Here is a 25,967-nt window from a genome sequence, read left to right on the forward strand (position 1 = left end):
GTTTTTATTCATTAAAGTCGTAATATTTTCAGAAAATAAAGTCCAAGAGACAAATTAAGTTGCACTAAACTGATTTTTGGAAACGCACAGCAGCAAAGTAAATACCACTTTCATCACATGTATGGCAAATCTGAAGCTGCAGCTAACAGCCAGTTAGGTTAGCGTAGCATTAAGATGAGTAATTAGCATTTAGATGAGTGTAGCTTAGCATTTAGATTGTTATTGTTAATGAAAGTTATATTTTCAGCTGTGCTGAATTAACTTTTGGAAACACTTTTGCTTTCTTACCTTAGGATTAAGATGAACATCCCCAATGTTACAGAACAATGAAAATATCATTAATACAAGTTATGTTTTCAGAAAATAAAGTCCAAGAGTCTAATGAGGTTGTGCTTGACAATTTAAAAATATTTATTTTCTAGTTTTTTTTTGCCAAGAAACCAAAACAATAAATGCCCATCTTATTATCTGTACTGTAAATCTGAAGCAACAGTTAGCTTAGCATTAAAATGAGCATGGAAGCTAGACTTGCCGGAAGTGCAATGAAATATTCTATCAGCGTTGCTAAAGCTCCCTGATTAAAACTCCAGGTATAGAAATGAAATGTTGTTCTTGGTGCTTTTTTTGGTGATAACGTTAGTTTTCTGAATTTTTTAGTTTCTCTGGTTTGAGTACAAGCTGCTTCTATCATTTGCTCTCCTCTTGTTTCTTTAAAAATAAAGCCAAATAAATGTCTAGTAATATGCCCTTAAAAGAAGAAAATCAAAATTTCTCAACAATATGATTTCTTTTAGCCAACATATCGCTTCTCAAACTAGTTTGTCTCCTAAAAGAGGCTCTAAAACTGGGACATTACAGTAGCTGTACATTACACTTTTGTAAATTATGGCACATTTCTTTTATTTATTCTGTTTATATGCATATATATATATATATATATATATATATATATATATATATATATATATATATATATATATATATATATATATATATATATATATATATATATATATATATATATATATACTTGACTTTAAATATTGTGGTCCAGTCTGTGGTATATGTGTTGGAATAGATGGTTTTGTGAGTACAGTCTGAGAATCTTGAGAGTTTTTTTGTTTAGTTGCCAAATTAAAGGTGGTGAATCAGATGTGAAATAAAGTGAAGCAGGTGATTTACGTAGTTTATACAGTCATCAGAACATTCCATTTACCTGCTTTAATGTCATGATTTAAAGGTCAACACTTTGACACTTTCCGTCTGTGATGTTTTATTTTGTATTTCAGTGTACTCTGTGTATTTTCTTTTTTAATAAATGGAACGTTTAACAAAAAACGGTGCTTCTTACCGAATGCATCTCTTCAATCTGTGCCACGAAAAAAGAAAAAAGATGATTGACACACATGAAGCCGTGTTTGCTGCTGAATTCCTGCAGCAGCCGGGGCCACGGCAGCACGATGACAGAACACCTGAGCGTTACCTGGTCGCAGCACACCTGTGTGGGCGTGGCCTGCAGCCCTGTGACCTACACCTGATGACAGGGGAGCTGTGTGTCGAGCTGTATAGGTGTGTGTGTGTGTGTGTGTGTGTGTGTGTGTGTGTGTGTGTGTGTGTGTGTGTGTGTGTGTGTGTGTGTGTGTGTGTGTGTGTGTGTGTGTGTGTGTGTGTGTGTGTGTGTGTGTGTGTGTGTGTGTGTCAGGTGTGCGTATTGTCATTGGCACTGGGACAAGGGGGTTAGTTACCTGTGCTGGTTTCCGTGGCAACCAGGTGTGACCTATTTACATCAGGTGTGAGAAAAACACTCATGCAATCCCAAATTAGGTTAAAAGTTGTGTTTTTTTCAGCCTCAGGAAGCAGCCTGGGTTTAAATGTTTTATTTACAATTTAAAAATTACTGTAAAAAATACAAGATCATATAATAAACATATTTAATTTTCATTAGAAATAATAAAAAAATATATTCAGGAGGGACCGGAAAATGGAAAGAAGCTTGAAATGTGAAGACTTGTTGTGCTGTGAACTAATAAGTGGATTGAGGCGTGCTAATTATTTATACCAGGTAAAAGGAGTTAATAATGAGGTGTTTAGGAGTTCGTGGTTCACACTCTGTTCGTTCCGTGGTGCCAGTCTCCCGTGTCGAACATGTGCGACATCAGATAGTCCTCGTACTGTCCGTCTATCAGCTTGGCGGCGTTGTTGCGGGCGAACCAGCAGTCCACGCTCTGCGTCCCGCTGTAGATCCTCCGGCTCTTCTTCACCACCGGCACCGAGCGATCCTTCACCTTCAGGACCTCCGACGGCTTCACCTCTCCGTCTGCTGGAAGCTCTGCCAGTCCGACCTCCTCATACAGGAACTGACCTGAAGGGAAAAACAGGATTCAAGTTGTTTTAGTATCAGATTTCAGCTGATACAAGTCTTTAATTTCCTGCTGTGGATGCTTGCTCTCACTAAAATACAAGAATTCTGCATTTCAGGTCAAGAAAATTCACAGATAAAGCCAAGTTTCTGTAAGTAAATCCTCATCAGGGGAAATTTACTTGTGCAAAAGTAACCAAATTCTTGCCTTTATCGTTTAAGACTCAGTTAAACTTAAGACTCTTCACAATATTTCATATATGTACCTGCAAGTTATCATTGAGCCGGCAGCATTAGACTATTTATTGGTGCATCTGTAGTATCTTGATGCAGAGTTGCCATTTAAACTGATGAGTAAAGTCCTTTCACACCACATCCCAGGTTCTTTACACCTTATACTATGTAATTTTGCAAATAACTTGCACATTCCTGCACACTAGAAATGTTTCTTTTACTTTTTTTTTTTTTACCTAAAATCTCCTATATTTGCTGTACTTGCTGGGTATTTGACTTATTGTACTTCCTTTTTTTAATAACCTTCCTTTAATGTTATACACCGACACACCACATCAAATTCCTTGTATGTGACGACCTACTTAGCAGTGTAACTGATTCTGATTCTGCTTTCAGGGGGTGTTTTTTTGCAGTTATGTGAAATATTGAAAACATTTGAGAGACCATCAGTGGTGAGGGACCTTTATTCTAAGGTCTACAGGTTAGATTTGGATATTTTCGCTCCTCAGAGGATGGTTGCTGATGATTTTGTTGAAGTTTTGATCTTTTGGTGAGCACAGCTGTAAACCAAAATGTCCTCCTGTCATCATTGTTGATGACACAACATATTAGGAATGGCAAAAGCATGGATTTCCTTGAAACTGAACCAATATTCAAGCAATTTAGTCATGCATGAGATTGACCATTGCAGTCTCTAGTGGTTAGGAGCAGCCCTTCGGTTACCATTACTGATGACATGACATGGTAAAAATGGCAAATATTCCAGTAGTTCAGTCATGCACTTGAGTGGTTGCTGCAGCCTGTAGCGGTTGAGAACAGTGCTTTTGGTTTTATGATTGCATTTTTTAATATACCCTTGTGCACCTACCCAGCAGTCCGTGGCAGTTGTGCGACAGCCCCTTGCTGTTCCCGATGTAGAAGCCCAGGTGGTCTCTCTGGTAGGGGGCCGGGTTCTTGTACTGGTGCAGCAGAATCACAAAGCCAATGTTCCCTCCGACCGTCACCGTCACGTTAGACTTTCCCACGATGGCCACCGACAGCTCGCCGCTGTCCACGGTCACAGTGGAGTGGCAGGGCAGGACCATGCGGTCGCGTCCGTCCAGGATGACCTTCTTAGGCGTCACCTCGATGTAGGAGCGTCTGGGTCGGTCCACCACGATGGTGATGGAGCTGAAGTAGGTGCGCTGCTGCTTGTGGCTGCCGGGTGGAGCCGGAGCGCCGATTAGTTTACCGTTAACTGTCACACCTGAGGAGACACAGCGTAGATGTTCCACCAGCAGCATAGATGATGAAGATCTTGATGAGAAGTGAGAGTTTTGGTGCCTTACCAGAGTACTTGTGGTCAGAGACGAGGCGAAGAACGTGTCCAGGCTCACCGTTGATGTTAAAGCACACGGTCAGTTTACTGAGGGGGAACTCCACCACAAAGTGAGGGTCACCATCCGCTGAAGTAATAAAAGTACAGTAGAGAGGGAAATATAATAATAAGCAGTGGAAAATTAACAAGTAGGCATTTAAAAACATGGTCCACTTAGCAATAAAGCTGCTTAATTTTATTTATTTCTGGTAGAAACTTGGACAAAATGCAAGTGGCTGATTTAACAGGGCAATTTTATTTGATAGCACAAAGAGAACAATAAATCTGCTGGAAAGATTTTTTTTATACAATTTTATCTTTAACTCTGCTGCTGTCATGGTTTTATCAAAATATGATAATCATTTTTACTGTACACAGTCATGTCTTTGATAATATTTCTGTAAATTTGGGTCCATAATAGAGTTTGCAGTCTTTTAGTACTCCTATATCAGAACTGTTGGGTTTTAAATTGTATGCTACAAAAAATAATTAAATAAATGTACTCCTAATAAAAGGTTTTTTGTATTTTCGAATGATACCTTCAATTGGATAGCTAATGCAATAGCACGCTACAACCAGCACTGGTCCTTATAGACAACACACACTAGTCGAAAAAAATGTCAGATTTCTCATGCAGCAATAACAACCTTTTAAACCTGTGTATTATGAATATTTTGTTCGTTTAAAACACAAAGTTTTTTTCCACATTTAGAATAACCCTGTGCATTATCATTATTCTGTACGATCAGAGTAATCTATATAATATCTAAATTTCTATATATAGAAGAATCTGTACAATATCTACACTAGTTATGGTCTATTTCTTGTTTAATTTTCAATTTTTTGACTCATGTCCCTGTATTTTTCACCCCCTTTCTGTTGTAGCACTTCAGCTATTTCTTGCTATGAGATTCATAATGGCTTATTTTATTTCCTTTTATCATATTTAAAGATAAAATGTACAGAAAAGGAGTAACAGGTAAATGAATGATTCAAATTTGAGATGATGTTTTTCTTTTAAAAAGTGAGAAGATTTCAATACGTTTGGTTGGTATTCCGTTGTTTGCAAGTGAACTCACAGCTTTAGTATTAACAAATCCTGGCTACAGCTCTGCTATCCAGTGGTACTTATTTAACTTGGAAACAAACAGAAAACCTCAGGAAAATGCTTCAAAGAGGAGGGGGCAGGACTTTAGCTCAAGAAATGGCAATGAAACTAGTTAATTTGGCACTATAAATCATCATCCATAAAAAAAGTACAGAAAAAAGAAAATAAAACATCTCAAGTTGTCCTTGAGCTTCAGTCTCTGACATCTATGCATAAGAAAACTTGTATATAGCAGCAATAACAGAAGGCATGTCTTAATTACATACCAATGTTTACAGAAATACTGTTCGGATTTATATTGCTGTGTGTTCACCAGCTCAGTTTCTGTTCTAGAGAGTCTCCTCAGGCTCATGAGAACCAGCTGAGATGAACAGAGCAGCAATGAGATGATAGAGCAACACTAATGACAGGGTCATTAGTCCTCACTAACTGCTTCTGATGGTTCCCACTCTTTACTGTACCACACGAACAAACATCCAGCTCCCAGCGCCTCTTTTACCTCCGTCACATTAACCCACAGTACCTGCACTCACGAACACGCACTTGCATGTTTAAAGTGCCACGTAGTGCCGGTGTTGGTATTTCAATTAGACCCTTCTTTCCTGCTCTGTTCAGAGGAATCCCTAAACCTCTCAGTGCCTGTGTGATCACTGCTGACTGTCTGACGAAGGTCCAAATTACAGGCCGCCCACACAGAGAGTGCAGAGAGAGTCTACTGTACATTCCCCCTCTCCCGTCTTTCAAGTTTTACTTTGGAGATGTATAACCACTGCGTTTACACTCAGAGCATATAGAGTTCAAATGCTATCCGATGACACAAACAGGAGAAAACATTACGACTGTTTACATGAGAGAGAACATGTGGAGTCACCTGATGTTTTGGAGATGGTGATGGATTTCTTGGCCGGTCTCCTCTCAGCTTTACCTACAAGGAAAAGAATATTCACCTCCAGTGATGAGCCACAACTTTTGTTTAATGCTTCATCTCAAAACCCTCCTTATAAGGATATTACTGATATTAGTACTGTGCGTGAAGAGAGGCAGTCTGCATATTCTCACCTTAAAGGATAGAAATATGTCTCTGAAAAGTTTAAAGTTTGCACCTTTGCAGAGGGCGATAGCTTTAGTTTGCTCGGATTCACAACAGTTCCAACAGTTCAGTTTTCAAAGGTGACGCCAGTCAAAAGCCATTAATAGGCGACTTTTCACCACAGTAACTCAGGGTAAGGGTGGTACGAAAATGTACAGGAATGTCCCCTATTTGCCCTTTCAGCCTTCCAGTTTCAGTTACGTTAACTCTGAGTGCTATGAGTACTGAAGGAGATGGACCCATGAAGGGTTCATTACGTTAGCCTACATGGTAAATTTTACATTGTTAAATTGAAAACATGGTGCTTGTTGTCTTCTTTAAGTTTACAATTAGTGTTGAGACCCACACAGTAGTTTTTCAGGGCCACGTAAAAGTTTGCACCCCAGATTAAGTACTTTAATCTCCTGAAAAACTAGCCCTGAAAAAGGTTCTAAATGGATGGTTCTGCTGTGGAAACATGCATAAAGGTGCAGTTCACCTGAAAACTGCCTGCAAGTTTCTGCAGTGGAAAACCGGCTAACGACTAATGCTAAAAACATCTAAAATGACATTTAAAAACTATGGAAACTTCTCAAAGTGTCTTGGAAATACTCCTATTTTTGTCTCTGTTTGTGACAATGTCAAATGTATACTGTAGCTGCAAAAAGCTAAACATGCTCACAGCAAATGGAAGCTAATCATTTTGTCCCTTGCTAAGCTAGCTTGACTGTTAGGAACAAATGGTTTTCGCTTCACTGTATTTACTGAAGACCTGAAAAGCCAAAAATTATCACAGATTTTGTTTGGCACATAATGGATTAGCTGTTTTTTGTTTGTTTTTAGCTGTGATTGCTTCTATTTCCTGCTAACACATTTAGCTAGCAGCAAATAGAAGTTTAGGTACCTTTTGTGCTGCTTTAACTTGTATTTCAAACTGACCACAGCAGCTAACTGCTGCAAAGGCACAACTTTTTAGAATCACAGTATTTGATACTTTAAATAAAGGTATCCATTGTTTTACATTCGTCAGTTTATTAGCTGGTAGCGGACTTTTTAGACTACCTGGGTGTTTTTTGTTAGGCTAACGTGTCATTTTTTAAATGTCTCTAATGTCTGATTCTGAGGATGTGAGAGAAACATGCAAGGAAGAAATGGGAGGACAGAATAGCCAAAGCTGCCAAATAAGAGATTTTTTGTTCCATATGGCCACTTTGAAGTGTTACCATTTACTTATGATGTGCTGCACAGCAGTATCAGCTGTCAAATCAAAACAATACCCAGAAGATGCAGCATTTATAAGTCATGCTACCTGATAAAAGACTTCTGTGAAGGATCTTAGCTCCTCATCTCCTTGCGGTGCATAGAAATAAGCATTAATCAGAATAATGAAAAGCATTTCTTCTACAATCCAGACTAAGTCACTTTTAGTTTCTGATTCTTTTGTTCAGACATTAGGTGGTGTCTGAACCTAATGTCTGAACAAAAGAATCAGAAACTAAAATATCAACAAGAAGACATGATGAACGTTGTTGAACAGACTAAGTCACACACTGCAAACACCCAAAATCTGACCAAGTCTAATTGTCCCATTTTTAGTCAAAATGTCTCATCCCACTTGATTTAAGATAAATTCACTGAACAAGAGACATTTCAGCAGATGGAGGGACTTGTTTTAAGACAATGCATCTTAAATATCTTGTTAAGTCAAACAATCTTGAAATTATCTTGTTTTGAATTGAATTTTACAAGAAACCTCAAAATAAGTTTAACCCTTGTGTTGTCCTGCGGGTCAAACTGACCCGTTTTAAAGTTTGAAAATGTGGGAAAAAAAATCTATTTTCACAGGGAAACATCTGATGTCCACATTTTCAACATTTTTGGGAAATCTTTGAACATTTTTTTGTTGGAACAAAAGAAATGTTAAAAATGTTTCTTAAGAACATTCACAAAAATTCAACATCAATATTAAAGAAAATATTAGAAGTTTTGCTGATATATATATGGAATCACTTTAGATGTTTTTAGGATTTTTTTGGAAGATTTTTACTCATTTTTTGAAAATATTTACAAGAATTTTCTTGCCAAATTTGGGGAATTTTTTTTTAAATAAAACTTTTAAGGAATTATTGGAATTTTCTTCCTTAAGGTTTTGCAAATTTTCAGAAGTTTGAGGAATTTTTTGGCTGATTTTTTTGATTGGACAAGGAAACAATAATTTTTGGTGCCCGTTAATGAGGACAACAGGAGGATTAAAACATCTCAAATTAGGAGGTTACATGAAAGCGAAAATCTATTTTTGAGTGAAAAACTACTATTTTTTTAGCATGTCTGGCTTATTTTAAGACACCTAAGCTTGAAAATCCTGGTTAAATAGAGCTAATAAGCTGGGAAATAAGTTTTCCCAGCTAATTTTAAGATCTCAATATTCTAAATATTTTATCTTATTTCAAGAAATCTTACCAAGACATTTTTCGTTTGTTCTATTGGCAGATTTTTTTCCACTTATTTCAAGGTAAATTTTTTTTTCTTTTTTTGAGAGGAGCATTTTTTTTCCAGTGCATAGCCTCACCTATTGTGTTCCTCAGAGATGAAGTCTGGCTGCTGAGCATCCCGTCGGGTTTCTGTGGTTTTTTGTCATCTGGGTCACCTGGCAGCTCGTTGGCAGGTGAAGCAGCCTCCTCAGCTGCTGGCAGGACAGTCGGCGCCGGTGCCATGGTGCCGTCAGCCAGGACCTCCGGCTTCTCCACCACCATGTTGGTGAGGGGGGTGAGGAAGTGGTAGGTCAGAGACAGGTTGGTGGCCTGCTGGATGTGATCTTCTCTCTCCTTGCTGGTTTGGCTGCGAAGCCTCGAACGAAGACCCTCCTTGACGCTCAAGAAACCCCAAACACGTTCCACAAAGTCTTCAGCTATTGAACCCATAGCAGCCCCTAAACCCTGTGCGACCTCCGACCCCACAGTTCTGGCTCCGGACACCATCGCTGCTGTAGCTGCCTTCACATGCTTCTCAGTCTCGAGCTGTCGATGTCGAAGTGGAACGTTGGTCTCCAGGACGATGCTCTTGTCGTTGTTGCTGGCGGTAACCTGGACGTGAAGGGATTCTGCACTTTGGTTTGTGAGTTTTCCGGCGATGACGATCTCAGAGCCGTTGAAGTAGTTGGTGAAGAGATGCTGAGTGACGTACTGGACCGAGTCCTCTGTGTAGTTGATCCTTATGTCAGACAGTAAAGGGGTTCCTATCTCATCATAGAACCTAGACAGGAACACAAAGACATGTTGAGTTGCAGGTGAACAGTTGCAATAAAGAAACGTAATAGTCACTTTAAGCACAAAACTAATGTTATTCTTCTGGCCAGTAGATGTCTACCTGTAGCATTACACTAATTTTACTATTTATTCCATAAGCGCTGAGTTGGCAGATGTATAAAATCCAGTCTTGAAGGATCAGACTATAAATTGTTGTGGTTTTGATGAGCATTAAATCAGGACTTTTTGCACTGTTTTGTTTGCATAAAAGCATTCTAAAGCAACACTCAGTTTAATTGCTAATGTTGTTCCTGGGGATGCAATTTTAAAACAGTTCTTTTTAAGCCACATTATCAATAATCAGTTAGTCATTAAACCAGAAGAAGTACAGTGGCTGTATTTCAAGTGCTAATCAAGCCGTATTTAACCATTTGTACTTGATGCTAATTGCTAAATCAGCTTGTCCTTATCAGCTGCTCTACCTCAAGAATGTTGTCCCAGTAAGCTTGAACTTGTTTTCTACACACAAAGAAGACCTTAACTGCTACAGAAGTCTCTGTCATGGTGGTCTTTTGCTAGTTAAACTCCCACAATTCTTTCGGCCACGCAAACACCAGAAGCCACCTCACCTATCCACAGCAATCAAAATTCATATACAACACAACCATCACAAACTACCAATTTACTAAACTGGATTTAAACATTAGCATTCCAATAGTTCTTTGTGATTGCCAACACAGAAGAGCCCATAGTCTGAGCTATGGCCTCCTCTGGTCGCTACAGCGTTAAACACAGCTCACAAGCTGCATTATTCCATCTCAATAAATAGTAACCAGCTGCTACAGTAAATTCACATTGCATTTACACACCGCTTATTGTTGTGTATGTAGTCTAAATCAAATCATGGTTTCTGCATCCACATGCACTGAGTGATGCAGACTTTGAAAGCAGACTCTACATATTACCAAAAATATGCATCACCTTCTGCACTGACAGTAGCATTGTTTCTCATACTGAAACACAGAAAATCACATGGTTACTGTGGATGTTTCTGAAAGACTGGCTGTAACTTTGCACTTTTAGCAGGACATAGAAGCTGGTTGCAGATTGTGCAGTAGCACTTTGCTAATGTGACTGGGTTATTCCACAGTGGGTGGACGTAGCACAGGATATCTGGAGAATTTAAAACCTTCCACTGTGTTTGGGCATCACTGACTGACAGCATAGATAGCTACAAAATCAGAAATCTACCAAGTCAGAGTACAAATATTTTACTAATCAATCATAAATGAACTAAAATCTCATTTATTTTTCAGAATAGGTTATTCTGTGATATTCAGGAGATGAGGAGTAATATGTTTCTTAGGTTTAGAGAAAAATGGTTTGTTGTTTGGTATAAACCAAAATTACAAACTTATTGTCTTACAGAGGATACAGGCAGTGTGGAACCTTTTGTCAAGTATAATGTATAAAAAACACAGAGATCCCTGTGTGCATAGTTGCACTCAGGAACATTACCATCAGCTTTAGAGACTGGGAGGTTTAATGCTGCTCCAGAGAAGGACAGACTTTGTTGTGTAATTTAGGTGAAGTTGAGAATGAGGTTCATTTTATGTTTTACTGTCCTGTATGTGAAGATGTCAGGAACATACTTTTCAGTAAGATGTCATCTCCTTATACTGATTTCTTTTGGTTGGATGACCATGAAAAACTTGAGTTATGTTTTAGAAGAGAAACCTTTTTCATGGCAGAATTTCCTTTTCAGGCCTGGGATAAAAGGCAATATATTTATTCTGAGAACTGAGCAGCAGAATAATGTGTGTTTTGGATGTGTTGCTGCAATGCTAGTATATTGGTATTTTGTAAACCCTGAGGGTTGGGCACGCTTGTGTGCATGGCAGGAAAATAAAGAAATCAATCAATCATAAAGGCGTGGATGATGGAAATCCTCCTCGTACCATGTCAGGTACTTATTCTTAGAATTGTTCTTATTTTCTTGCACATGAACACTCGGTGCATACGTCCATGTGGTCACAAGGTTTGGCCGCCTCATGCACATCTGCAGAAGGGTGAGCATGGACCCTTGCAGAATATGGGTAGATAACAAATTTTATACAATGCATCCCCTTGTGGACACGTAGATGTAGAAACCAGCAGCATGAATAGTGAGGTTCCAATAAGGTCCATTTGATGGAAATCTCAACATCGCTGCTAATCTGCATGGATCCCTTCTTGTGAAGTGCAAAATTTGTGGACAGTGTGCACGGATTTACAACTACACTATAAGGGCAATAGTATTCAGCAGTATTCTGTATGACTTACTGCACATGTATGGATCAGATGAAGACTAGAATACAGTATAACAGCAATGACTAGGTGTTGGTAGTGTCTACAGCAAGGGAGTATAGTTGCTTTGAGCTTATTTGTTATTGCTCATTTTTATACATTATGCATACTCGGATCGGACCAATCAGACACATGTTCAGCACTTTGTATTAGTCCTTTGAGGCAGAGAAAGAAAGATGCTGTTGTAGATTTCATCAAAAGTCTTGTTTATCCAAAGAAACCACCTTTCCGGCCATAAACCTGCTTGTCTAACCCCTTAAGCTACTGTCACCCCACTTAGGAGTTTGTGCACACATTCGTAGATGAGTGTGCATAAAGCTGAACCCGTGCACGTCTGTCCCGTCCTTGTTGTCACACGGCGGTAAACCTCCTCACCTCTTAACCAGCGTGTTTGTTCAAGCAGGACAGCCGCTATTATCTTGGGAGTCTATCTGTTAACCCCACGTACATACTCAGACGCAGGTTTCACAACACATACACATTCCTGCTCGGCTGAACAAACACCTCATGTGTCCGAGTGCGGAAGGGAGAAGGTGGGCGAAGGGCTGTGTTTAAAGTATAGGAGGAAAAAAAGTCTGAGGGAGAAAGAGAGTAGCTGTTGTGGAGTTGATTAAAGAGGACTGTTGTCAGCACCGTCACATTTTCGGTCTTCGTTCCAGTATGGCTTGATGAGAGATGGAAGGACGTGTCAGAGGGGGAGAAGGGAGGAAATATGGAGAGCTAATTGCCTAATAAGAAGCAGATTATACATATATGAAGGGCACAAGGCAGCAACTACCAATTTAAAGTTATAATAAATTACATATTCGTATAAACTATTCTTTTCTCAGTCTTTGTTTTTACCTTCCACTGTTCTGTCTTTTGTCATATAATAAGTGATTCCTAAGAAGTGTTTTGTAGAAACAGGACAGCATGTACCAAATGTGGAGACAAAGAAGAAAAGGAGAATTTTGCATGGAATTTTTGGAAGCTACATAGATGCAACTTTCCCATATGTGAATTTGAAGGTCAGATCTTAAAGAAAACGGTTACCTCACTATGGGGATTTCTCAATACTTAAGCTTATAGATCACCTGCATCAGAAAAGAATCTTTGGGGCCAGGTTTCACAAAGACAAGCTTTTACTATGGTTGCTCAAACTAATAGACAAAGTTTAGATAGACGTCTCAATTCATCCACTGTACAAAGTCACCTATGTCTTTACTGTCAAATGTGGGACTAGTTGGCCTAAAATTCTGGATAAATGAAGTCTTTTCAAGCTAAACTGCCTAATGGCTCTGAAAATGTTGAGTCTAACTATACAGTCCAGACCAAAATGTGTTTCTGGAAGACCACTAGTTTTAGGACAGTTAAAGTAGAAAAGGTAAGATGGAAAATATACTTATCCATTGTGTCCATGGCCAGAAACAGGTGACATGGTCATCCAGTCTTGGACCATTTTTGGCCAGTTATGGAAAACTTTAACTCTCACGTCAATCCAGATCTGAACAGTGTCACTCCAGTTTTAGACCACCTCCAAACCATACTTACAAATCAGCCTTAGATCAGTTTCATAAAGATTTTTCCATTGTAGATCAATTTTAGACCAATTGTAGTATACTTTCACTGTAGTGTCAAGCCAGATTTAAGACCAGTTTGTTTCACACCACATCTAGACGACATTTCTAAACCAGTCTTAGATCAGTTTCATATTTCACAAAAACTTAGACAATGTGCAGATCAAATTTTAAAACCAGTTTCAGACCATTTTCAACTAAATTTAGACCTATATAGTGGCCTAAATTTACACTTTGATCTTTGATGTGGGTGTCAAGCCAGATTTCAAACCAGTCGTAGAAAACAGATGAATATCTCAGATGGTATACTTTCTCGCAAATGCCAAGCTGGATTTCAAATCAGTTTGGTTCACACCTATTTTGGGCCATATGTAGATTTTCAAACCACTCTTCAGCCAGTTTCATGAAATTTTAGATCTCATTAAGATCAAATTTTCAAACCAGTTTCAGACTAATTTCAGGCCAATTATAGTATACTTTCTTGCAAATGTCAAGCCAGATTTCAGACCAGTTTCACACCAGTTTTAGACCACAGTATCAAGTCAGTTATACTCCCATTTTCAGGCAAGATTTAGACCAGTTTAACACCAGCTTCAGAACATTTACAAACCAATTTTAGAGAGAAATGTTTATTCTCTCATCTAAATTAGCACTATGACCCCATTCGCTGTGAGGCAAGTGAAGGCCATATAGAAACTGGGATAGTGATGAGTCCCCTTTCCTGGTATTCTTTTGCTAATTCAGGATGGCTGCCATATTTATGTCTACAAAATATCTACAAAAATGTACAGATTTGGAAAACACAGAATCTAAAGCTTTAAATGTTTCATTGTGAGCAAAGGATGGTTGGTGATATATCTACTGAATTTCCAGGATACAGCGCAGAAACATAGTCGTACCCTTTGAGCATTGCGCTGGCGTCGGCCTCCTCGTTGATGCGTCTCATCATCCCACAGTTGTCCAGAGCCATGCGCTCCAGCAACCGGTAATCCACATCATTCCCGATCCCAATCGTGAAGACGCAGAACTTCTCCTGCACGGCTGAGCGAGTGTTTCCCAGGATGGCCGTGGACTGGATCTCCCCAACAGTAGGCCGCCCGTCAGTCAGGAAAATAATGAGCGAGACGCTGTTAGGGCTGGCGTCAGGACCCTGGAGGTAATCACGGAGCAGAGAGGAACCGGTCTGGATGGCACCGTCGATGTTTGTTCCTGCAGTGGACGGACGTCAGTGGAGATTGTAAGTCACTGGAAAAAGTCAAGGTTGTGGAAATACAGTGACTAAGACTAACTTTAAACTTTTTATTGCCCTGACGCAAAATGAAAGCTTGTTAAACAAAAGAGTTTTACGTCTTGAACCAGCAAACTGTTATGAGTTTTTCAAGATGACTTTTCTGCGCAGATCTTCACATTTTCAAGATACATACCAGAAAACCTTTATTTACCGTCTGAGAAAGTCCTGAAGGAGTCATACATACAACATTAATATGCATGCATGTTGCACAAGAGGCAATTCAAGATTCTATATGCTGGAATCTAAAGAAGACGAACTAGAAATACAGTATTGTCTCACCGCCAGTGGGCATCAACATGTAGATAAACTTCTTGGCGTCTCTGATATTAAGGGGAGTCACTGGCACCAGGCCTTTGGGCTGCCAGACTTTGATCCTGTTGGAGAAGCTGATGAAGTTGAAGCGATCTCCGGGTCGTAGATCCCTCACAATGGTGAACAGAGCATCCTTAGTCTGAGAGAGAGTCACATATAAAGGGGATTCACTGACTGTAAAATATTACATGCAACAGATCCAAGTATAAAAAAAGAGTGAGTCTGTTTTGTTTTGTGGAGAGGCTTGATTGATGTACTTCAGTGTCAAAGATGGCAGCATATCAAGACATTTAAAAAAAAATTGAGTACAGTGCTGGGACTGTTCGAAAGAATATGGTAAAAGAAAAATCAAAAGCCTTTATCCATACTGTTGCCTTTATGCAGAGTTTTTTAATATCCCGGCGTTTCATATCCATTTTATACAATATGGACTATACAACTGCTGTTCTCTTTCAGGTCAGGCATTAAATGTAGCTTCCAGTACTTAACTTAAAAACACCTTAAAAGGAGCTAAAACAAAACATGAAATAAAAATTAAAAACACTAATAAATGAGGAATAAGAAATGATAGTTAAACTACAAGTCACAATTGGCAGTCTGGATAAAAAGCCAACCTAAATAGATGAGTTTTCATTTTTGTTTTTAAGATATTCACACTCTGTCTCTCTCATGCATCTTAATTTTACAATATATGTATGACAGCATCTAATTTATATGTCTTTATGGTGTTCCTCATCTTTTTTGAATCAAACTCTCGCCGGTATTAAGATAAATATTCCAACTCAAGAAGCCATTTCTGTTTGTTTTATCTTTTGAATTTGAATACTTTGAATGTCACTTAAAGCGACCATGCCATTAATTATGCTTACCTTGAAGCCTTAATACAATTTGAATAGGTGAGATATTTAAAAATTTGCCCACCATACAGTTTGTGTCAATGAAGACATTTGCTATAGAGACCAAAATAGTGTTTTGTACTTGTCTGTAATCATGTAAATTTGCGCTGTAAAGTTGAGCATTTTAACATGGGGGTCTATGGGGACTGACTGACTTTCGGAGGCAGCCTCAAGCGGTGACTTTAGGAACTGCATTGTTTTTAATCATTTGTGCTGGCTGAATTTATCAGCCACGGAAGTTGGTGCTTCATCTTGACATGGGTTTATGATGCTGTCTGCTATAATTGGTGCTGTTTTTTCTACTTTTGGTTATGTTAGGTAAATGCAAATTGAGCCTGGGTATGGTGTCCAAGAGTTGGAATCAAGGATCTTCCAGTCAAATTTTTTTTTTGTATTTTTGCCCTGATCTGATTTGAGTCATTAAATATTTAATATATCCTAATACCTGATACCATTTTCCTAGATGACACACATTTCAAGTTTGTAGATTAGTTATTAGTACCTAGTTGCACCACCAAGTGAAGTGTCTGAAGAATTAATACTGTAGTGACCAGATGAGATGAGCAAAGCAGTGAGCATTGTGGTGGTTTAGTTCGTAGAGGGGCACCATGACAAAGTCCTCTGTGAGGCTTAATAACCCTCGGCCAGCGCACATGTATTAAATGAATTCAGGATTTATTAAGACGTTCCTATGTAACCAGTAGCTTATGTAATGGCCACTTTTGCAACCTGTATCGTGTCTGTGGTTTTGCCAACAAGATCAAGGCACAACTGATCAATTGTTGATTGATATTGCTGCACATATTCATTAAATTATTCACATTTACAACACATTTGCGACAGCCGACATAAACAAAGGATGGAGCTTGGGTTCTTGCCAACATCCATCAGTTAAAAATTGCCTTGATCGGCATGTAGACCAGTGCTTAGAAGCAAGAGTACCATCAGTCAACAACCACCCAATACCATCCCTTGAATAGTCAGTGATGTTGAAAACTTGCAAGCTCGTTCTTCTGAATGTGTCTTTTCATTGTATCTTGCAAAAGAAAAAGGTTTGTTTAGGTCTCATGAGCAAAAGAAAACCAGCCTTGTTTTCTGCCTGACTTTCACAAAGCATCCGTCAGCGTATTCTGTGGGTTTTGAATGGGCTCAAAAGGCCGCTGTCAAAATAAAACTATTATGTAACTGATACAGACATCAGCAAATTAATAATTATCTGAGAAAAAAGAGCTCTTTCTTCTGTGGAAATTATGTGAGACTGTCTTTCTGTCAGCTCAGAGTCCGAACATGTCATAAAATGTTCTCCGCATGCAAACTTCAATTACTTAACAATGACGTCTGACCCTACATTTTTAATTCTACCAATTTTCACAAACAATTTCCAGTGCTGGTCGAGTTTTGACATTTCAGCACAAAGACAGAGCATGTAGACTTCAAGACTTCTCTGTAATTTTCTGTCTTGGAAGTTTCCTAATCTCTGCAGATGTGCCTCCCTGAGCGTGGGTGAGATATATAATTTGCTGCTGGGGGGGTTTATAGAAGTCCATATGGGCTGTATACAGCAGAGGTCAGAACCACTCTGACCTACACTGAAGCCCTCTATTGTGAAGCCACATCAAAACACACTTGTTGTTCTGTTCGTGAAGCCCACTGGGGGCTGCCGATGGATGGGGGGTTAGATCAAGGGGTCGAGGGTGCTGTTGTCTAAAACGTTCCATTACCCAATAGACCCTGACCTTCCTCCCTCACAGCTCGGCCTTGTCCTGTGTGTTTCCACTTTTCTTTCTCTCCGAAAATCTGTTTTTCAGTTTCTCCACTCTCTTTCTGTTTCTATACTCTGGCGGCAGCTGCAAAGATCAGCTCCGAGTCTGGACTGCGGGGATTATCGGGCCGTTGCAGATGCAGGAAAAAGGACTGATATTGATATTCCAGTGTGGGTGTGAGGAGGTGGAGTGTCACGTTTCCTATCCAGAGCAGCTATTGAAATTGAAGTTGAAAGAAAAAAAAAAAACAGGAAGAAATTGGTTTGCATTGGAAGCAGGACTGTCAGAAAATATGCCAGATTTCCTCCAAGTCTCCTGGGAAAAAGAGTTGAGAGTGAGTTCATATCTGGTGCTTCTACTTCCAGGTGGAACTTTTCTGCATGAAGTGAAACTTTAATGTGAAAATACAGCAGATAATCAGAGTAAATCCTAAAGGTTTTTGTTGCAGCAGATGAGCGCTCCTCAGTCTGGCTCAGATTCAGCTCCCGAGTCAGACATAGTAGTAGCAAAAATACTACTCACTGGTTGCAGGAAGATAAAGTGATAAAATTAAATTATATAGCTCTACACCTATGATGTTGTACTGTCAGCATTGTACCTAATACAGTTAAATGAGCAAGTTGCCAGTGATTTTGCAGATTTAATCACATTTGCTGTCAGTATTTTCTACCAAGAATACAATCTTCAAACCAGTTAACAAAAGTTAGCTCAGCTTTCCATCCACTGATGAAGATCATGAGATGTAGTCAAAAGCTCTAAAAAGAATTGCAAATGGACCTTTGTTGAGAATAAACTTTAATGCTTAACATCTCACTTATAAGCAGTTGCTAACTGGAGAGTCTGACGTTTGATAGATTTAATGATAAAGATTCTGCCCAGTTCACTTTCTGCTTGCTTGTCTTTCCTCTGCTGTTGCATTTTTAGAGCATATTTATGTCAGTTCCAAATGTCTTTATATAATATACAATTAGCATTACTACTAGTAGTAAAGTACTTGTGGTATTTTGCCTCCTTAACCCATAATTAACACCATTGTGTTCACCACTCTAAGGTCTGATTTACAATATGGGTTTCGGTGATGACTGGAAGTAGGTCTGGTTTTTTTGGGCTTCTACAGGAAAGAAAAAAAAAAACTGTATCCTGCATATACATTTCCTAGCTAGAAACTTTGCAATATATGAAATAAAGTTTAATTGATCAGAGCAGTTGTGTAACTTGCACATTAAAACACTGAACATGAGTAATTGAGTAAAGTATTTATTATGAAAGTAAGCTTAGTTGGTGCAAATGACAGACAAGACCTAGTATTTAATTTCTAGACTTGCATTAAATACTAATGTTATAATTTGTGTTTCTTAACTTCATTTTAAAGTAAGTGTACAGTCTTTATTTGTTCTGCAATCATGTTGGTTTGGGTGACTTTTGTTGATACAGGATTACTACTATGATGCAATGAGTCATTACTGGGCTCTTTTTTTCCCGAATATATCTGTTAATATATACATAATAAAGGAAATTCTGTTTTTGTACTCTTGATAATAAAGGATTTTCGATACTCTTCGGAAATTAATCCCCAAGTCTCAGCTGTTGGAACTCACCATAATGCACCTGGGACATTTTTAAATTAACTTCAACAGTATTATCAAGCTGTCATAATAGGGCTGAAAGTTACCATTATTACCATCATCGCTTAATTACTTCTTCTTATAAAATGTCAGAAAGTGTGAAAGATGTGGATCAGTGCTTGTAAAAGCCCAAAATTATGTCCTTAAGTGTCTTGTTTTGTCCAAAAGATATTCAGTTTAATGTCACAGAAGAAAGCAGAAAATATTCATATTTAAGAAGCTCTAATCTGAGAATTTTGACTCCCTTTTCCTTAAAAAAAAATAAATAAATAAAACTGATTGACTGCCAAATAGTTGCCGATTAATAGTTGACAACTAATTGATTAATCGCTGCAGTTCCACAAGGTAACATATTGAATAGAGTATTAAAGGCTGCTGTGGGAGATTTGCATTAATCGAAAAGCTGTACAGAAACCTGAAACCTTAAGCCTGTTGATTCCAGCTGGGTTTTTTTCCACTGAGTATTTTGACTTTACCTGCTTGATCTTGGTCCCCAACATGGAGGCGCTGGTGTCGATCACAAACACCACGTTCTTGGGCACCACAGGGAGATCTTTGGGGGCGAAGTAGTGGACAAAATGTCCATTTAAAACCTGAGAAATAAAAAAGAAAAAATCCTTACAGACATACACCATCAGCCTGAGAGATTGTTTGCAGTTGTAGCTCTGAAGACAGACACCAGAGTTTGGCAGCAGAGTGACGCCGGCGGCAGGAATCCAGGGAAGTGAATGACTAACAGGTGGGTGGAGGAGCGTGGAGCTGGACGGGAAACTTGTGCATCCAAACTATTTTCACAGACAGCTTTACTTCATCCGAACCTTCACTCACATCTGTGTTTCCTCTCCTGTAATTCTTGTCCAGACTCACCTGGATGTCTCCGATGCCCATGTCTCTCTGGACGTCGTAGCGGATCACGAAGTCTCCCAGGTTGCCGTTGGTGGTGATCTTGGCCTGCTGGACGATGTTGGGGCTGAAGGTGATCTTGCAGACGTTCTTTTCGTTTTTGATCATAGTGGTGATGGGAAGCTCTGGCTTGGCTGGAGAACAAAGACAGGAAGTGTGTTTTTGGTTTAACCGGATCAAGAAACAAAGCCTTGGAATAAATAAGGTTGCTGTGACCTGAAAGATGGGTGTAAATTGATGCTAATCTCTGCACATTTTACAGAGAAATACAACTTTAACCTGAGGATAAGGATAATTATTCTTTAAATTCAGTATCTGTGGAGAGTACTTTATGAGTTTAAGAGTTAATAAAGGGGTTAGCATGGTGCTAATGGTGCCATTTTGGTTCTGTAGCATGACAGTGACCCCACACATAAAGTCAGAGTCAGAAACAGTTTCCAGCAATAAGAAAAAAAGAAGGAATCCTGCTATAGGCTGATGCATCAAGGCCTGATTTTAGCATTAATGGAGACAATGTGGATTTATATGAAGAGACAGAAGCAACTTAGACAGTGACAAGAGGGTTTTTTTCTGGTCAATACGCTTTCTGTGAAGCTAATTTTAATTAACTATTAACTGCATTATTTTTAATTGAATTCTAACTTTAGTGCATCCAGCGCTACACATCTACCGACCTGGTGTCTTGGGTCCGGTTCCGGTGCTGCCAGCAGTGTTGCTTTTGCCGTTTCTCAGCGGCAGCACCTCCAGGTCAGTGACGGGCGAGTGGTCGACGATGGTGACGTCCAGACTGAGCCGGCTGACCAGCTGCAGCGGTCTCAGGCTGGTAACGTGTTCGTAGCGTCCCAGCCGGCGCTGCAGCAGCTCCTCATAGGTCAGCAGGAACACGGCCCGGTTTCTACCAGGTATGTTGGCCGCCATCCTGAACACCTCCACCTCCAGCTCTGGACTGGAGAAAAGAAACTGGTGATACAGGATGACATTTGGCAGCCAATGTTTTCCAAATATTGTGTGATTTACCAGCTATAATGCCAAAGAAATGAATATTTTCCAAACCCTATCATGGCGTTTTAGTTTTTCTAACAGGCTGCCATTGATTTCCTTTCATTTGTGTTGGATACTGAAGGAATAACAAGTATAATGTGCGTAACAAATCATTTTGAGACCACACAGGTTGAATTACTTTCTCCATATAAATGCAGTTATATACAGACAGGTGACAAATTAAAGGAAAAACCAACATATAGTGCCTTATTGAGGTGTTGGACCACTTGGTGTTGCCAGAACAGCTTCATTGTACCTTCTTATTGATTCTACAAGTCTCTATAGCTTCACTGGAAGGACAGAGGACCATTTATCCAAAATATATTCCCTCATCAACAACTTTGCATTGATTTTTAGTGACCATTCCCCCTAATGGGGCAAACCAAGCCACCAAAATACCCACCAAATCCACTAAATTTGGGGGGTAATAGCTTCAGTTTTCCTTTAATTTGCTGCCCTTCTGTGTATTTTGTATGTGTAGGAGGTTAGACGTGAATTTGGTGAAAGATGTTGCTTCAAAATTAAGCTTATTGCACATTTTATAAGGTTGTAGCTTCTCTCAAATTTCCTAATTTCAAGAGTTTTGTTTGTGGGGAAATTGGACGGGGAAATTCTGTGCAGTTTTGGTTTCGCTTTCAGTCCTTCAGACTCAATGTCCTCAAGTTGGATTTCACGTTATTGTCACCAGATGGTTAAAATTGTCAAATTCTGCACATAGTAGCTTTAATATTGCAAATTTAAACCACATTGGAACTGCTGCACTTACATTTCCTGCATTTTCCTTTTTCCTAAGCACTTACAACTTATTTTATCAATCGTCATTCCCAAGATTTTGCCTTAACAACTGTATCATGCAGCTTTTCTGTGCATGTGAAGATGCAGCTTTCTTAATCTAAAGCTGTAAAGTTGCCAGACTGACTGAACAATGAAGGCTGATTCATTGAAACTGATCAAGCAGCTGTAAATAGAACATCTAAATTGGGAAAGTGCAGAAACGCTGGATGAATTCTGAAAGGTGGAGTGCTGTAGGAGGAGGTGGAGCAGAGCAGTGACCAGTCCGAGTGGTGATATCATAAATATTACAGCTTCTGTCTAATCTCTCATCTATTACTTCCTTCTTCCTCTGCTCGGTGACCAGCGGAGTCTGTGAATCACTAAATCACATTTAATTAAATGTCACATTCCGCCTGGCAGCTGGAAACGGCATGATGTCACTTCTTCCACTTGTCTGGTCGCAGATTTATGTTTTTTTTTGTGACAGTTTTTGCTGGTTGGTCGTGCAGCCTGTGTGCTCTGTGGTCGTCCTAAACAGGTTTTAAATGTGAAACTATTTGTACAGTAAGACGTTAGTGCTGCTGTGGTTTAGCTGGTAAACCAGAGAAAAGGCCACACACATACCAATACGTGCACTCTGCTTTTTCTTACCTTGCATCACCTTCCTGTTTGTTCTTGGGTTTGCCGTTCTCCTGTTTGACCCTCTTCTGCTTCGGCCTGACCTCGCTCTGGTAGACTCGCCCTCCAATGATCCTGGTTCAGGAGGTCAGAGGTCGAGGATTAGAGCAGCACTCGCATTCAGCTCCATCTATTGTTGTAGCTCCACTCGCTTTTCTCGCACAAAAGGCCAGAATTCGTCGACAAAGCCCGGTTGTGGCCTGTTTATGGGCACCGGTGCTGCACATGAATGAACTTGTCTGCCTGTGGTCGTGTTAACAGCAGTATAAAAGTTGTCGCCATAGCAACTGAAGCATCATAAATCCTGCCGGCCTCTAAATCCTGTATTTTCAGTCATAAAATACCTTCAAAAACAATTAAATCTGAATAGAAAGTCCAATTTCTGACAGCGAACCAGAACAAACCGTGACATGGAGGAGATTTATGTTTGTTTTTTTAGTTCTGAAGTGGCATCTCAAGGAATTGTTGCATTTATTACTTCATCTCTGCTTTCCATTTCAATGTTTAGGTACTAAGCAATTACAATTTTTTGCTAAAGAACTTACTGATAACCTTTATCATGGCTTACATCTACAAGAATTTGAATGAGTATCTCCATAGAAACCCATTTAAATAGTGACTGGTTCTCAACCTGTGGGTCGAGGCCCTTCTAGTGACCCACAAGATGAATCTGAAGGGTCACAATATGATTCAATAAGAAGAACCAAAGCAAATATTCAGATTTTTCTCTATTTTTTGACCATTTTCTTGTGAAATGCTGATTTCCTTCACCCCTCCTGTTTCTTAGAATCCCTCAAAAATCCAAGACGGCACAATCAGTGTTTGAAGAACTGCAATGGTTATGAATTCAGTCCCCAGAGCTGTAGATTTATAATTTATTTTATCAGATGCAGCCTCACAGATTTTGTCCTTGAACTGACTCTGGTCAACAATGTCTTCAATAATGCTGTAAAATATCAGTGTTAAAATAAAAAAGAAACCTTTTAGAGTCAAAAAATGTAAAAGGAAAACAAGACTGTAACCTTAGTCTATGTGGCTGATTGATTCAACTTAATATCTTGAGTTTATTGAACTTATTTTCTCAAATTCAGTTAATTTAACTCGGCTAGTTTTACACTTTAACACCTCATAAGAGACACCGAATAAATAATCAACAAAATGCAGTTAACTCACATTCTTGTTCTGTTTTACATTGTTTCAGAGCTGTGATGATGGATCGCAAGTTGGCTTTGTTTAATTTCTGAGAGAAGTTTCTCAAAAAGTTGAGATCCAGTGATAAAAAAAAAGTGTACTGTCAAGTCAACGTATTGTGTTCACTTTATTGTCAGTTTTATAGTTGCACTTCAGCGGGTTCAGATCGTTTTTGCAGCTCATCATAAAACTCTTCACTGCACCTTGCATTATTTAGAAGTGACGGTTTCACTGAGCTTATAAGAAAGCAGTTCTTAACTAAGCTTCAGTTTTGCAGCTATTGTGTAAAATCCCAGCTTTTATCCAAATTATGCTGTCATTATATCATTAGAACTTTAGGGTCCACAATCAGCGCGTTATTGTTGCTGTTCTAGTGACCCGTGTGGCTCTTACATGGTGAAGTTGGAGACGTAAGCGTCAGCGGGGATGTGAAACTGGAAGACGCCTTCAGTGGCTGCCGTGTGCCGGTTGATCATGGCGCAGTAGACCGCGGTGAAGGCGTAGCGGGAGATGATGGTGGTTTTGATGGAGAGTTCTTGGATGTGAGGTTTGGTCTCCTGCAAACGAAAACGTTAAAGTACAGACCTGTAGAAACGCTAAAATCTAACCTGGATTTGCATCGCTGGTGCGTAATTTGGCATGATTTTACGCATCGCTTTCGTGCGCATTGCCTATTCTTAATTTTTATTCTGTCAGCACAGATAGCTCATAATAATGAAAGCTGGATTTCCCCGCAGTCACAATAACAAAACATTCAGAGGAATCCGTTCCCAGGAGCCTCCATCCAGAGCATTACAGATACTCTGGCACATCTGCGCGCTTGGCGGATCTCCTGCGCGTCACGCCCAAAAGCGCACAACTTCAATGACAACATCCATTTCTAAACAGCTGAAATTAGGTCATGCATTCCGGGCCAATATTCAAGATATAAAATTCATTATTAATCAGATGTTTTCTTTGTGCCAGAAAGGTCAGTTCACCAAAATCTACAATACACATTTAAACTCATAAACTCTGAGGAAAAATGATCCATTCAATGTGCCAAAATGATCAGATCTGGACATGAAGTCACGATAAGACCTCACTTCTTATCTGTTACTCAAATAAAACTCCTAAAATTATGATTTCTCTTTGTTTTTCATTAAAATTAGACTTTGTATATACAAGTTCTTGCTCTCCAACTTCACTAGCCTAATAATATAACGAGCAAAAGTGCGTAAAGACGCAAAAGCTCTGCAGTAAATCGGAATATTTGTATTTTCTTACCTTAGATAAAATAGTTTTCAGCTGCCGGGGGACCCTGCGGGGCGCCTGCAGACACAAACATGGTCAGAAAACGAAACCTCAACACCAAAATGCGCAAAACTTAATTGAGAAATCTCTTACAATGTCCAAATTAAAGTCTGTCAAGTCCAAATCGACTTCATCCTCAGACTGGGATTGCTCCAGTTGTCCCAGTACACTCAGGCTGAAGCAGAGCAGCAGAGTCCACAGCAGCATCTTTCTCTTCGTCTCCATTAAATCTCATTAACAAGATGTTTGGGACATTATTTCCAGGGTGCAGCGTCTCCAAGTCCGAGTCTGAATCTGCGTCCAGATCAGACTGAGGGGACTCAGAGTGGGACTCTGCGTGGAGCAGAAAAACCCGCCCACCGACCCACCGGAGGAGAGATGCTGCTGCTGCTGCTGCATTCAGGGACAGTCGGAGTTTTCATGAGCAAAGCATCGTCCAAAAACTTTTCACCAGGTGGAGACACAACTTTGAGGAATTCATGTATTTCACTCACAGTTTCCATGATGAAGGTGGCTGAGTTATATATTCTGTTGTTTTCTTCATTAGTTCCTAAATATTTTTGCCATTTTGGCACCAAACAAGCAACATGAGTTTAAAAAAAACATAAAACTCCACTAACGACACGTGTTTTTTCCACTGCATGTGGTTGATTAAAACTCCATTAATCCAGGAGGAACTGAAATGGAGCAAAATGATGGGAAAGAAATAATGATTGTTGTATTGGACTCTTGTTCAGTACCAGTAAATTCACTGAATTAAAAAACTAATTTACATGTTGACTGTAAAAAATAAACACAAACAAAAACAGGCTAAAACTGTAGGTATTGTCCACATCAAAAATACATATTTTTATTTACAAACAATGATTTGTTCTTTTATGTTTGACTGTAGAATTACACTTTCTTTAAGCTGTATTTGAATCAAT

At 39.3% G+C, this 25,967-nt stretch overlaps 1 protein-coding gene across 1 annotated transcript; it reads right to left on the minus strand.

Moving 5' to 3' along the window:
• Positions 1-1,862: 1,862 nt before the first annotated feature.
• Positions 1,863-25,357, minus strand: itih5 (inter-alpha-trypsin inhibitor heavy chain 5). The gene is made up of 14 exons (XM_023278469.3): positions 25,135-25,357; positions 25,015-25,059; positions 24,142-24,305; positions 22,531-22,632; positions 20,739-21,010; positions 20,029-20,198; positions 19,638-19,754; positions 14,845-15,016; positions 14,174-14,483; positions 8,697-9,379; positions 5,930-5,983; positions 3,922-4,038; positions 3,462-3,839; positions 1,863-2,362 (listed from the first exon to the last, which is right to left on the minus strand). The coding sequence occupies exons 1-14, from the start codon at positions 25,264-25,266 to the stop codon at positions 2,103-2,105; spliced, it is 2,976 nt and encodes a 991-aa protein (XP_023134237.2). The 5' UTR covers positions 25,267-25,357; the 3' UTR covers positions 1,863-2,102.
• Between the last annotated feature and the right edge of the window lie 610 nt (positions 25,358-25,967).

This window comes from Amphiprion ocellaris, chromosome 21 (genome assembly GCF_022539595.1).
Source record: "Amphiprion ocellaris isolate individual 3 ecotype Okinawa chromosome 21, ASM2253959v1, whole genome shotgun sequence".
Taxonomy (NCBI): domain Eukaryota; kingdom Metazoa; phylum Chordata; class Actinopteri; family Pomacentridae; genus Amphiprion; species Amphiprion ocellaris.

What these genes read in the sequence shown, in the direction of transcription:
- itih5 (XM_023278469.3), bottom strand. Translation starts at nt 25,266, where the DNA reads ATGGAGACGAAGAGAAAGATGCTGCTGTGGACTCTGCTGCTCTGCTTC. An exon ending in GCCAGCGCAATGCTCAAAGG is followed by an intron (nt 9,380 to 14,173) that starts GTACGACTATGT and finishes GTTCCTGTCTAG; the next exon opens with GTTCTATGATGAGATAGGAA. An exon ending in CTCTGACCACAAGTACTCTG is followed by an intron (nt 3,840 to 3,921) that starts GTAAGGCACCAA and finishes GTGTCTCCTCAG; the next exon opens with GTGTGACAGTTAACGGTAAA.